The sequence below is a fragment of the Apteryx mantelli genome, chromosome 3, assembly GCF_036417845.1.
Source record: "Apteryx mantelli isolate bAptMan1 chromosome 3, bAptMan1.hap1, whole genome shotgun sequence".
Taxonomy (NCBI): domain Eukaryota; kingdom Metazoa; phylum Chordata; class Aves; order Apterygiformes; family Apterygidae; genus Apteryx; species Apteryx mantelli.
This window is the reverse complement of record NC_089980.1, coordinates 127174844-127189736: the sequence shown is the minus strand read 5'-3', so window position 1 is coordinate 127189736 and position 14893 is coordinate 127174844. Positions and strand designations below refer to the sequence as shown.

The 14893-nt window shown below is 36.3% G+C and overlaps 2 protein-coding genes across 7 annotated transcripts in view; one reads left to right on the top strand and one right to left on the bottom strand.

Annotated features, from left to right (window-relative positions):
* SMC6 (structural maintenance of chromosomes 6) overlaps nucleotides 1–6395 on the top strand; it is a 43607-nt gene extending 37212 nt beyond the window's left edge. For 5 of the 6 annotated variants that reach the window (XM_067294318.1, XM_067294317.1, XM_067294313.1 and 2 more), the window contains 3 exons: nucleotides 210–362; nucleotides 2340–2437; nucleotides 3815–4298. In XM_067294318.1, coding sequence (XP_067150419.1) covers nucleotides 210–362; nucleotides 2340–2437; nucleotides 3815–3923 — 360 coding nt within the window. In that variant the 3' untranslated portion in view covers nucleotides 3924–4298. Of the gene's footprint in view, nucleotides 1–209; nucleotides 363–2339; nucleotides 2438–3814; nucleotides 4299–5004 lie in introns of those variants that run through there. The other variant, XM_067294316.1, reaches the window with a different exon arrangement.
* A 1487-nt stretch (nucleotides 6396–7882) lies between these two features.
* VSNL1 (visinin like 1) overlaps nucleotides 7883–14893 on the bottom strand; it is a 99420-nt gene continuing 92409 nt past the window's right edge. Inside the window, exons 3-4 of the mRNA XM_067294838.1 lie at nucleotides 9796–10011; nucleotides 7883–8856 (exon numbers count right to left, since the gene is read on the bottom strand). Coding sequence (XP_067150939.1) covers nucleotides 8659–8856; nucleotides 9796–10011 — 414 coding nt within the window. The 3' untranslated portion in view covers nucleotides 7883–8658. The remainder of the gene's footprint in view (nucleotides 8857–9795; nucleotides 10012–14893) is intronic.

The following is a 14893-nucleotide window of genomic DNA, read 5'->3' as shown; positions in this document are numbered from 1 at the left end:
GGAAAATTACAATGATTCTGGAAATATGTTTTAAAAAGGTTAGGAGCCATTCTATTTTAGTTTCATTTCAGATACATAGCACTGAAATACATAAGCTTGTTCTCAAGTGATCTGTATCTGTATATGTGTAATATGCTTCCAGTTAAAATTATGATTCTGTTAATATGTCTTAATAAGTGTTTTTAAAAATTGCTCTATTTTATTTCAAGGTCCAGCCTGGAGAGGGAGACAAAACTTCCCTTAATGATGTGAGATCTTTATCGGGAGGTGAACGTTCCTTCTCAACAGTTTGTTTCATTCTTTCTCTGTGGTCCATTACTGAATCTCCTTTCAGATGCTTAGATGAATTTGATGTCTACATGGTATAGTTTAAACTTACACTACATTTCCCATTCTGATTTGTATAAATTAGTGAAATAGTTATTATTAGAATTTAAAACAGTATGGTAACTGTAAATAATTAATACTTATTAGGGAGCTTGTTCACTTAGCTTAGTGTTTTTTTGAAGCTTGCTGTGTTTTTTGAAGTTGGTACCAAGAGCTATGAGTATCTCTGTTAAGCTGCGTGCTTAAACCTTAATTAAGCACAAAATTCATGGAATACAACTTTCTGTTATTTCCTCAAGTAGTTGCTGTTCTGTTTATCACACGTTGCCTCTATATATTGCTGTGACAGTCCTGGGCTTGGCCCATGTGTTGACTTCTACCAACTTTAGGATTGACTGATTTCTACCCCACCCCACCCCCAAAGCTAGTGTAGCAGTTGAGTTCAGTGTTGCAGCTCAAACTTGAAGGTAGGCTAAGCCTTATACTTTCACTCGATACCTCCTTTCAAAGAGACTGAAATGCAGAATAATGAGCAACAATACCAGTATCAGCTAAAACTGACAAACCTCATCTTTATACACAGCTTCCCTGGATAGGCAATTAACCACTCCAAAAATCTTTTTTGCTTTCCTACTTATTACTAAGCAGTGTGGTATGGTTTGGGAGAAGAATTAATTCCAGGAGACAAAAATAATAGTTTAGATATTAGAATTTTTTTTTTTTTAATCTTGCCTTCAATGTCTTTCCACTATCAATGATCTGTTGACTGGGAATTGCAGACCTAGAAAGAAAAAAGAGAATATACCTTATACATAAATAATTTCAAAGAGGAAAAAATGCAATCTAACCTGGTCAAGCAGCCATTTTTCAGTGTGTGTTAAAAGATTTTTTTTACTTTTTTTTTTCTGTCATAAATCAATGATAATCATAGAATCTACAGAACAAACTTCCAAATCTTAAGCCTTTTCTTATTTTTCATTTGCAAAAAAAAAAAGCTTATTCATCTGTCTAGGGAAAAGGTGGATACTCAGAGTTGTAGGTCCTGCAGAGACTTTAACTTTCAAACTCTTTCAAGCTAGTAGATGATTATTTTGTGATGTTCCAAATATACTGAGCTGTGTGGGCAGAAGAGGAGGAATTATCAGCAGTTTATAAGTATGTAATAGAAAATGAAGGAACCACTCTTCATAAATTGAAAAATATTAGCATGTTCAGTCAAGTATCCCAGTCCATAAGTTATCAGTACAGTTTGTCTTTCCACTCCTGTGCCAGTAAGTACACCCATGCTATTTCTAAGTTCTTTCTTTTTAAGTACTTTGCCTGTAATCCTGGAGACCCACCACAAGAGGACTCTATCAGCATATTTGCAACAGAGATGCATAGTTTCATGCATAACAGTGTATGGAAGCAGAGCTTTGTTTAACCTCTTCTAATAATAGTATCCCATTCTACATGTTTTAATACCATCTTATACATTTGTCTGTCTTTCAAAAAAAAAAAAAAAAAAAAAAAAAACCCACAACCCCCCCCACATAATGTATTAGGTTTTATGCAACCCTTCAATACTTTCATGTAAAATTGAGACAGGATTTTATAGGAAACATTATTTTGCTAAAATACAGTTCATCTCAGCATACTAATTAAATAAAAGATACTACATGGGTATACTAAAGTTGGTAGGAATAAAAGACTGGAGTAAGTGTGTGTAGTTGTTCAGATAGAAGCTTTCCATAGTGCATATATACTGAAAGGAATTTATTCCTAAACTTTTGGTCTGAATGTTTCCTAGACTGTAGTTTGTAGCTTTTAGAATTTAACCCTAGTATTTCCAGGCATGGTTTTTACAAGACTTCTCTTTAGCAAAGTTTTAATGTATATGAATTAATTTTGGCAGGTTTCTCTATTAAGATATCTTCTAATTAATTTTTTCTCAGATAATTGTCTGACCGTACAATAGTAAGTCAGTAAAGTACACTGTCAGTATTGCTACCTGATAAATCTTCTGTCTGTAGGACATGGTTAACAGAAGAATTGCAATGGATATGATGCTCAAGGTGGCTGACTCTCAGCGTCATCGACAGTTCATTTTGCTCACCCCACAAAGCATGAGGTAATGATGTATTATATTTCCTAATACAAGAAGTACAAGGAAGCTGTACTGCAAGGATTATAATCTGAAAAAAGTAAATGTGAAAGGAAAGAAATTTTGCTATTTGTAGTGGTAGGATATCAACTAAGTAGTTCGTCACTGTGATTCTGGAATTAAATAGCAGTTTTTTTCACTCTTCCTTAGGAAATGTCTCTTAGTATGGTAATTTAGTGGGGCATGAATCAGATTATCATCTTTAGTGCATCAGCTTTTTGAGATTTTTAATTGTTTAAAGCTGGCTCCAGAAGCTTTTAGCCTGGTAGTTACCAGAGTGATCTTCCCCACCTCCCTCCCAAACTTGACAAAAGATACTGCATTTTTTCCCCTTTTTTTCCCTTTAATACTACTGAACTTTTAAGTGGCTTGTGTTATTTGAGTAGATTTTCTTTTTAGCTCGCTAATCTAGAAGGTGGTAGCTTACTCCTTGTTTCCTTGTCTTGATCAAGTAGTCCACAGTTCTTAAACTTCCATATGATTCCCTGGTAAAACCATGCCCAGCTAAGGGGACAGTCACTGTCAAACTGTATGCATCCAACTGCTCTTTCTAGCCAAACCTGCGGACGGTAATTCACGTCGCCCAAGACCTTTCTTCTCTCAGCTGACTACACAGGAAATTTAAGCAGTCTTTTAAAGTGAAGTTCATTTTATATAACTGTCTTGCCTTGCTAAAAGCTAAAAAAGTAGAGGAGTATTCTGTTATGTAAGTGGAAATGCTAAAATGGATAAATTCCTGGAACTCTGCTCAATAGAAATGTAGGAATTTTCCTGAATGGTAACTGTTTAAAAGTTTAAGTATTAAAGTGTAATTTGGTTTTGGTTTTGTTACATCGTGTTACCATGTTGCCTGTTCGGTAATAGCATGCAAACAATGTAACAGAAACAAAAGCACAAAGGCAGTCTCAGTGAAAGTGCTGTTAGGGCAATCAATGGAAGAGCTATAACCTAAGACCCTGTATGTTTAGTAACCATGTTCGTATGTATGATGTGAGTGGTTATGCATGTATAAGGTATGTACCACTTCAGGGTCTATAAGGCAGATATGAACCATATTTGATAACTCTTTCATTTGCAGTTTCACTTCAAAGTACCCTTTCCATAATTTTGGTAGTCTAATTGTTAGAAGTCACGTGGCTGAAATCAATTATTGTCTTTACCTCAAGCTTTGACTTAAGTCTTGCTCTGGTATAGTTCAATGAAGCCAGGATTTCACCGCATATTACTGTTTAAAACTGTCTAAGAAAAAAAATGCAGTTATATAAAGGCAAATATGTAATGGAAAGAAATACTTAAATTTGTGTACAGGAAACACTATTTAAATGATGCATCCTTTATTTTTAGTTCTCTACCTACAAGTACCCTTATTCGAATCCTCCGACTGCAAGACCCCGAAAGAGGCCAAACAACATTGAATTTCCGAAATAGGAATGAAGAGGAGGAAAATCAATAAGTATATCTGTGTATGAATGTAACACAGTTTTGAGGATTGTTACAGTATAAATGTGTAATGATGTATACAAGGTTATTACTTCCTGTTGCTGGATAGGAGAACCTTTCATTAGATACCTTCAGGAAAAGAAAAGGTTCTTATATTTTTTAAAACTACTGTATGTGTTTGTACAGACCAAGGACTTAAGCACAGTGTGTAAATTTAATACACAGTTTTGATGATGAGAAAATCCTAAATGTTCAACTGATTGATATTTTTTAACTACCAATTATTAGATCTTTTAATCGATTGTTCTGTTTTTTTCTGAAAATATGAAATATATTTTGTATAACTATGAAGTAATATTTTAATAAACTCTGAGAACTGACACTTGTAGTAATGCTTTAGTGTTTCTGCACACTTAAAGATTAGTCTTAAGATAATTTTGTCTTCCTAATTCCTGCTTTATTTGTTGAACATATGCTAATTAATACATGCTGTAAATGTGTTTTCATTTTTTCCAGTGGAACCACAGTTGCTGAACATAAATTATTACTTACAGTGTATATTTTTGTAATTAGAAAAGTGAAGAGTTCATTTGCAGTATATTCTCTGGGTAGGGAGAAAATGTCTTCCTTTCTAAAGAGTTTATAGAGAAGAGTTTGAGTGTCTTTGGACATGAGCTTACAAAAACTAGTGAACTGTGATTTTTATAAACTTAGATTCTTAACTTCAATTAAACCAAGCTCTTACGCAATCTGGGTTTGCAGGTATAGGTTAGATCTGTAGATATTCATGACATTATAACAAACTAAAGTGACAGAAATCCTTACTGAAGTAGAGATGATCAATATATAGAAATGGAGTAGAACAGAATTTTGAGAAATGATACAGTAAGGGTTTTTTTTTTTTTTTTTTTTTACAGCATTGAAGGCTTTCTGTTTTTGATCTGAGACTAAACTACAGTAAAGGCAGTTAAAATAAGTGGCCTCTGCTTTATTAAAAAATGCAAACATTTATTGGGGATGGAGGGAGAAAGAAAAAGTAGATCTTTTAAATTGCTCCATATTAACTTTCTTCTCTCCTGTTCTTCTCCCTCCAGGAACTTGAAATTGTTGGGAGCTCTTCAAAAACAATCAATTTAAAGTTCGGCCATTAGGCATACATTTTCCTGACATTACAGGGTCACAAGAACAATTAAGATTTTTCAGAGAACAATTCTGCAATTTCTACAGTTACTTACCAAATAGCAGTTCCTCAATAAAATTTCTTTACAGTTCAAGTTCTAAATTGACTTGATAGCTATTTTATTTATTTATTTTTAATTTTTTTTTAGCCACTGCATGGTGATATGTGTTAATGTTGTTTAGCTTTTACCCAAGCATGTATTAAGTTTATAGGTGTTTCTAAGGTGCAGAAATTAGCAAAGAATTGAAGGAAATCTACTAGCACTACTGTTAGATTTCCTGCTGTGTTCTAACTTTAGGAATTGCATCTAATGATCTTTTAAAAACTTCATATGTTTAATTCCAAAAGGCTAGAGTATTGGCCCAACAAACTCATAGCAGCCCTCCCATGTCTAGGAGGAGGTTACTGAGAAAACAGAGACAGCCTTTCTACTGAAGTGCATGGCAGGAGAACAAGAGACAGTGGTCATAAACCGAAGTGGGGAGGTTCGGAATGCATAAAGGGGAGGGAAGCGGAAGAGTTCACGATGGAGATTGTAGGTATCAGAACAGGTTGCCCAGAGAGGATGTAGTGTCTCTGTTCTTGAAGGTTTCAGGGTCTGAATTCAGGATTGCTCCTGCTTTGAGCAGGAAGTTGGACTAGAGGCCTCCAGAAGTCCCAACCAAACAATGATTCTGTAATACTCTGATTTCGTGAAGTATATGCTAAAGAAACTTGCAACATTTTTAGGGTTATGTGAAATACTGGGGCAGGGGGATATTCAATTTGCAAACTTGGCAAAACTTTTCTGGAATGCAAAATTCAATTCAGCTTTTTTTTTTTCTGGGTGCTATTACATGATCTTGAACCACACTTTAAGTTTGACTCCGTTTTTTTGGTGAAGCTAGAATATATTTTGGAACCTTTTACAATATGAATTTATAGAATGACATAGTATTAGTTTCTCATTTTGTTCAGTATCCAAGAAAATAAAGCAAGAGTGCAGAGGCAGGGGAGAGAAGTGTTTATCTTCATTGGTACTTTTATAGTTAGTTGTGTGGAGAAAAGAGTTTAAGGAAAAATATCGCTTACCCACTGGGCTAACTCTTCAACTTTCTCCCAGGCTTTCTACAGACTGCTGGAATAAATCTTTCTTGAAATATTGGAGCAGTTAGCGGCGCGTCTTCTGATCTTTAGTTCAAATCATATGATGTATTTATTCTAATCTATCACTGTACTTAATGAAGATGTGTGCCTGACTGTGATTATTACAAGCAACTGTTTTCATGGTAGAGGATTACTTCTGAATAAACAATTATTGAAGCAGTTGCTTGGATACATTTATTTTTGCAGTAATTCTGCTAAGGCCTCAAAGCTATCTTGTTCTTGGTACTTTAGATAAGGAGTTTGTTTATACCAGCTACCTAGACAAACAGCTGTGATTATGATGTTACATTTGTGACTGTTTGAGCTGTTGGCCATTTTGGATGGCAAATGGATTGCTTAATGCTGCATTAAAGTAAACGAAGCCTATCCAGCCTACATCAATTTGAGGTGCAGGGAAATGTAGAATGATGTAGTGCTTCTCTAATAAGCATATGTAAGTGAAAGGGGCATAAAATCCCAGGAATATCCCAAATGCTGTCTACAACTAGTAATTTAAGCCCGAATTGAAACTATGGACATATCTGCACCTAAAGCTTAGATACTCAGAAGTATATTGCTTTTTCAGAACATGTCTTTAATTTACAGTTGCACGTGCTAAACTAAAGTGTTATACTTCTTAAGAATATTACCTGTCTAGCCTAAGAAAAATTCTGGTAAAAGGAGAGACTGAAGTCTTTTTTCTTTCCCCTCTCCTCTCTGTTACCATGCTGAAGATGTGAAATAAGAATTAGGGGAAAAAGCTAAATATTATAAATTTGCATTTTTAAAATTCTTCTCACCCCCTTTTGGAAGTGTCTGGCAAAATGTGTAAAACTGAGCTTCACTTCTAGATTTGAGAATACAGAGAAGGACTTGTGTTTTTATTGTCTTATTTTTAGCTAGTAGAGCTGTCTGATTTCTTCATAAGACAAAGAAGAAATATCAAACATGCAACTGTAAGATATTCTTGGACTTTTTTTGGTAATCCTGCTAGCAGTTGACTTTGTAGCAGGTTTCCCAGTTGCTTTAAACAGAAAAGATTTTTATCCACACTTTCTGCAGCCTGCTAGTTCTCAATGTTTTCTCAAGGCTGCAGAAAACTTGTATTTGCCACAGTATAGAGCAGAACTTGATGGATGTGCTGCACAGAGTTGAGGAGGAGGAAGATGGTTGTCTCAACTGTCCCTTCTCAATAATCATACTTTATGGTTAGTTTATCTCTCTTTTTTTTTTTTAAACAACCTGTCTGTTCATATTAAACGTGGTAGTTTAATATCATATGGTGAGAGGAAAGACACTCACTTAAGGAGGGAAAAACATTAAAAGACCAGGTTTAGGCCAAGCAAATAAATTATATTTGACTTACAGCTAGCTTAAAAAGTTATGTAAGCACAGATGTAGTAGGTATACTGTTAAACCTTAGCATCAACATCTTAGAGGATAAACAGCTGCTCTGTTGGCAAATACAAGAACTACGACTTTTGGTTTTGTATAATACGACTCTTCTAATGAGTGAATGCAAAGAAACTTCTTCATGCTTTCATAAAAAAAATACATATTTCCCAGTAGTACAGTGATAGATAACTGCACGAGACTGAAATATTTTTTTCTTGCTTTTTCCCTCTATTACCATGCTGAAGACATGAAATAAGAATTAGGGGAAAAGGTCAAATATTATAAATTTATTTTGGGACATATATATTGCAACCTCTGTGGAAGCTTTTGAAAATTCAGGCAAAGATCAATACACTTTCAATAAAACCTTTAAACTTCCAATAAAACAATATTTTGAACATTATATATATATTTATATATACTTTTAATTAAAGGGAGCATTTTAGCAGGATTTGCTTGTTTATACTGCATTCCTCTGACATAGCTCTTTCCAGATTGAAGGGATGCAAATGAGGTAAGAATTAAGGCAAACCTAAAAGGCATGCAAATGAAGTACATTTATATCCACTGACAATACAAGCACATGTGTGGATCAGACTTAAGAACTGAGGATATCTTCCCCTCTGTCTGTCCAGTACTACTTTACAGCAGAATGGTGACATGATTTATAATAAACAGTTAACATTACCATGGGAATTCAGTGTCACTAACATTACTCAGTCTAGGAGACACAGAGCTAGCATCAGTAAAACATGAACAATAAATAATATAATTCACTGCAGCACAGGACTGCTGCACAGGCTTCAGAGGAATAGGGCTGTTATGAAATGACATTGCACACGTCACGTTGTGGCAGTTTATTTTTATAATATATACTTTTAAAATTCTTTAGCAAATGACATTCTCATGCACACAAGTGTTTCAAACACAAGAAGCAAGTCCATTTATAGGTAGTCCAAGCAAATTTTTGTGTGTGTGTGTGGAAATAGCTGCAAACTGAATGGAACATTTAAACTTCTGTGCAGTCTATGATGCATTGTACACAAGCTCATTTTTGAATGTCACACTGCAGGAGTAATACAATGGAAGGATCACTCTTTGCAGCTTCTTTGAATTCATCCAGTGTGATCTGGTCGTCTTTGTTCTTATCCATCTTACTGAAAATCTTGTCTACCCGCTGCTCAGGCGTCAGACCATCCTCGTTCATTTTCATCATTATCACAGTGCCCACCATTTTGTAGATCGCCTTTGGAAAGAAAGCAAATAGAAAATTCAAAAAATTAAGTCTTAGATTTAATCAGTGTATTGATGTGATCAAATTCTGGAATCAAATTTCAACAATCAAGTGGTTGCCAGTTTCCCTATGGATTTTTTCTTTTGTAATCTGATACTTGTTTACTTAAAATGAGGACAAATAAGTGTTTCACTTTTTCCTTCAAATACAAGCTTTTTAAAATGACTGCACTTTGCATACAGGAATGAATTTCTTTGTTCTTCTGTTTCATAGTGCAAAACTATTGTAATCTGTTCTTTGGATCAACTATTTATTTATAAGTCATCCCACTGAAATATTTTACATAAATTCTGAATAATCAGCTTTAAAAGGCATCTTCTTTCAGCAGCTTTCTGTGCGTACATGTGAGCAAAATCTGGTATTAACCACTGTGGCTAGTATCCAACAGAAGATTGAGGTAAACTTTATTCTTTAACTGTGCTGTGGCTATCTTAAATCTTAGTGCCCATCTGTAAGAGCTCACTTAAAAGGCAGTGGGTTGTTTCTGCAATCATTTGAAGTTAATCTCCAGTATGGTTGCAGCCACTTGAGCGACAAAACAGTAATTTCATGGGTGACAAGTGATTTTCAGATGGGCTTTGTAAAGCCTTTGCTGTACTGTTCTTACAGTTAATCTGTTCATCAGAAAACATTTACCTCTTGATATTTAAAAGCTTATATAGACATGTGATCTTTGCACTTCTCAGATTACGTATCTATTACAATGTTAGTTTGCTTGTATTGCTTAGACATGAGTCACTGAGATGAGTCTCTGTGCCATACTTTTTTAATGATACAATGCACACAGCCTCTTGTGTGTTTAAAATCTTTAAGTGTATGTGAACAAGCGATCATTTTTTTCCTAAAGAAAATGCTAATATGTGTTGATTTTGAGTGTTGTATTGAACTCACCTCTATAATTTCCAGCATTTCCACTCTTGTAATTTTACCATCACCATCCAAGTCGTACATGTTGAAGGCCCAGTTTAGTTTTTGCTCAAAACTGCCTCTTGAGGTGATGGACAGTGCACAAATGAACTCTCTGAAGTCGATGGTTCCATCTCCATTCTTATCGAAGGTTCGGAAGGCGTGCTGGGCAAACTTTGAAGCATCTCCATATGGAAAGAACTGCAAAACAAAACAATAAATAGAACCGTGGGCAGTGTAAGGAAGGAAGCTATGTAACTGCCTGCAAAATACTGAAGTGAGGCGTTTATGCAGAGCTGCTGGTGGTCTTTGTGTAAACTGAAAATATGCAATTTAATCTTTAGCAACAATTAAAGTGTAGTAACTGTATTAAACCTATTATTTCTATAAAAAAACTCAGTTCACAGCAAGCAATATTATGGATATATTAAAAAAAGTATATTATCTCCAAAAGTAATTGAACTAGATGAACCTTAAAATGAAGTTGGGTACAAATAAGAGATTGTACCTAACAACAGCGACATATAACAACAATGGTATAAAACACAGGGGCTGCATTTCATGTTTTCACAGCAACTTTCAGAGGAAATTTGTTTTGTTGAAAAAGTTCTGTTTCAGCATCGAAAATTCAATTCAGTGATATAAATTCAACCCCATCATTAGATTATGACATCTTAGAAGACGAGCAAAGCTTCCCCCCAGCTCCAGCATCATCCTGGGCGTTCTTTTGCCCTCCGTTTCGTGGCCTGTGCTCCTTGAAGCAAGCAGTTCCTGACACATAGCAAACTGGGATGACTGAATTCTGCTCAGTGCTATAGACAGTGCTCAAAACGCTGCTTGGGATAGTACAGTGTTATGGAGGCAGTGCTCTGGGAGCCAGAGCCAAACTTAGGGTCATTTCTGGTCTGCTCTGCCCTGCATTTTGAACTACTTTGAAGTGGGTGCCTGAAATGAGAAACTCATTCTGAGGCACTGTTAAATTTACAACTGTTTTTATGTACTGTCTTCTATTCTCTGACTATGAAACACAGCAACCAAGGTAAATTTTAACAGTATTTTTTCTGCTTGGGAGTAACCAGCCCTTGGCTTGCTGCAGCCAAGTGGCTGTGTGGGCTTTGTGTTATATAACTATTTATTTAAAAAAAAAATCCACACATACCATGAAAAATCAGGAACATATGTTCTCTTCTACCAATGTATATAATACAAGTACATAAGATGAAAACTGAGATTCAGCTAAACAATACAGGGCTGTGCTGTTCATGTTTAATATTCATTATCAGAGAACACTGCAATTGATTGTAGCATAATAAAATATTTTAAATGATGATAATGTGTAGGTGGTCTCTTTTTTTTTCTTCTCCTCTAGAAATTTATGATTTAAGGCATCTTTGAGATAGTAGTTGCTTTTTCTGTGGCCCAGATTCAAGAAAACACACTTCTTAAAGAAGGGAGTTTTAAGTTAATGCTGAAGTTCCATTATAGTAAAGGACATGTAAATGCAACTCATAATTACGTTTCTATATTTCCAGCACAATTTATTGGAGATTTTGATGCTCCCAAAATTTAAATGTGCACTACTGCCAATATGAGAGCCATCTCTTTTTTTTTCCCCCAAGTCTTGTTAAGTATTGCATTTAACACATAAGTTTGAAGCAAAGACTTAAGTAGCAGCCTAAGAAATGCATCTACATTTTACACTTCCCTGTTTCCCAGTCCAGAACTTTAACTACAAGCTCTTTCTTGCTGTGGTCAACTATGAAAGCAGTTGAACAACGTATTGAAAGATTTCATAGGGATATTACAGCACATACAGAAATGGGCTGTGCTAATAGTCTGATTAAGTACAGATGTAAAACATGGCAAGCCAGGGAGGGCATTTTGATCTGCCGTCTCTGCTTTTCCTTTGAGGAGGCCATATGACCATTTGGATACTGTGCTGCCTAAAAAATTGCACAACAACTTGCAACAAATTCATGGCCAATAAAGTCATTGCCACAAAGGTCACATCAGGAGCTACTGTTGCATCGACAAAGGGTTCCCAACCTGAAAGTTTCCTCTAAACTTCTTCCTTGCTCTAACAGTGACTTTTCAGACACAATTCTGGGTAACCTTTATGTTGCTATACAGGTATAATTGCTATACTACCTTTTCCCTGGCTCAGTAGAATTATAGCTGCTATAAAATCTTCCTCTTTCCCTTCAAAAGAGAGCAACCAAGATTAAATTTTGTCCACCGCCATCAATTCAGAGTAGTGCCCTGGTGTGCACTAAACCTCTAGAGGAGTACAAATCCCTGTATTATCACAGGTCTGTAGAATCCAAAACCAGAAGGGGATCAGATATGCTCCCCTCACTTCCCAAGTATCTTTTCAGGAAGAGATGGATCGTGGCTGAGAGAGATATACCCCTTTCAGGGGTATTCTGTTCAGGTTAATACCACTATTAAAGTTGCTGTCTGTATTCTCATTTGAATTTTCATGGGTCAGCATCCACCCTCTAGTTCTACACTCTTTCTGCATTAGCTGAAGAGTTCTTTAGTATTGCCTCCTTCAGAAAATGTGCCTTATGTGACTGTACTCAAGCCAACCTACATTTCTTTTTTGATAATCTGAACCGATGGAGCTCCAGGTACTAATGTGGCTCTTTTCTGTACTTTCTACTTTTTGACCTTTTAAAATTTTTGGACTCTGGAATAGTAAGCATGATTGGGCTCACTAACATGTACAAAGACACATGGATTCTCTGATACAATTCACGACTGAATTAACTGCAGCTACCAGATCTCGCTGAGTTGCTTTTCTAGTGAAAATCTTAATCTTTTGTAAAACCAAACTGCCCCATAAAAGGGAAGGCTCTTTGGTCTTAGAATTCTACATTTGACTGTAATAGAGCAAAAGTATTTGAATGATATCTAAACTTGGAACGTTATTTGAAGGTTATCAAAATACTGCTCTCTGCTTTCTCTTCTTTATCATCTACCTTACCCCTCCAACTATTGTATCACCTGCAGATGTTAGCACAGATGTTATTTAATTTTTTTTTTGTGTGTGTGTGTGTATAGATATATATATACACTTCTCCAGATCACTGACTGAAAGTTAGGAAGCATCTCTTGTACTTTGTAACTCTTCAGGGATTCTACTAGCTCCTCTTTTTTATTTCTTGAGAACTTAATGGTGGCTTAAAGCCAAAAAGACAATTAGGACAGTCACTTGCATTTTAAATCTGAACTGATCACTGCCCTGTGGTGTATAGGTTATGAAACAACACATTTCAAAATTGTGTGGTCTTCCAAATGATTCGGCTAAGAGTCCTCATTATTGCTGAGGATGGTGCAGAGCGCTGTCACTTTGCAGCCTCTACAACAGAAAGCCAAGCAGCTAGAGGGAAACGGGATCTTCCTTTTTGCTGTCCAGAGAACCAAAACTCATTCACATGTTATTCTCCTATGGTCCAGACTGTGAAGTGGTATAAACATAGTAGGGGAACCAAAGAATGAAAATGCGAGGAAGAAGTTCACCTACGAAAATGACTAGGAAGTGGCAGTCATTCAGAAATACTCAAGAGCCCAACAACCAAGGGAGGGTTTAGGAGGAGTCAGAGTCTGGAGGTACAAAAGACCATTTCCAAATTATTCTTGGGTAAGCATGAACATACCATTACCTCTCTCATTACGGTAACATAAGCAAGCTGTGTCTCTCCCCTGTACCAATCTTATAGCAGTAACCTCATATAACAGAGGGAAGAAAAACATTCTCCTAATTTTTCCATCACATACAAACCGAGGGTTTTTTTCCCTTTTGAGCTGAGAAAGGCAGTACCACTGTTCAGAGCCAAGCTTTGGCATTAGCAGCCTAGTCAGGTGAATGAATAGAACTGATGTCTTTTTTATTTTTTCCATTTGCCTCCCTCTAGGGAGCAAATACAGTAAAAGGTCCTTCTGGGATTGAAGGTGCTCTTCTCTAGATGATGCTCTTCTCTGGTCTGTGCCTCCTGATTCCTATTATTTTTATCTCAGAACAACTGAAAAAAAACCCCAACATTGTCAAAACTTGTTTAAAAATCTACTTGGAGGCTTCCATTGTCCGGTTTTGAAATGATTCATAAATAAGAAATGGAGTAAAAAATAAAAGCAATTACAGAGCAGAAGAGGCCAGCTCTGGTAAAACATTATTTTACCATTAAAATATATTGAGGCCTTAGGAAGGCATGAAGGCCTGTTTTCCATAAAGGCACAGACTGTTTCCTGCTTCAAAACTAGTCTGAGCCAAGTGAAAATGGAAGATGGTGATTGCTGGAAGACAAACACCCATTTCAGCAGATGGAATATGATGGTGGTTTAATCCACCTCATCCGGCACTCTGGCATGGGCTGAGTGGTGCTTCAAAAACAGGCAGAGAAACACTGCTGGGATTTTAAGAGGCCTACTGAAGCTGGGCAATTCAGTGCGTTCTTCAGCCTCCTCTGGAAACCCTAGCCCAGGTGATCAACTTACATATTAAAGCAACCAATTCCCTTCTGCTGCCATGGTACTACGGAAAAATGCACACTTGCTGTACACATCAGCACTGTATCCTGCCTTTCCACTCTTGTCAAAAGAATCAAGGCAAACTATACCTGTCTGGGCTTTTTTACAGCAGTCAATTCCACAGGTGACCAAAAACTGGTCATTTCTTTGTTTCTGCCTGTCTACTTTCAGCCTTTCCTAGGCTGTGCTTTTTCTGACTGGCTAGATTAAGAAATCACTTACCAGCCAGACTACTGGTGTGTGAAGAAGGTGTTATCTGTACAAGTAACTGGTAACTAGAGAAGGACAAAGGGGGGGGGTGGAGGGGGGAAGCCTCCTTATTTTGTTACCAAATGCTGGAAAAGAAAATGTCTTGAAGGGTCTTACCACCCAGAATGTTTCTTGCAGATCTTTCTGGCTATCTTGGGGTTTTTCAAAAGGTAGTGGAATAAGACTATTTAGTGAATAACTTTAACAAGCTGTACCTAACTTAAGTCTTAGGGAAAATGATCAAACATCTGGAGCGCCTGGCTGCAGAGCCATGAGGCCTCTGTTACCTTTGAAGAGATGCTGA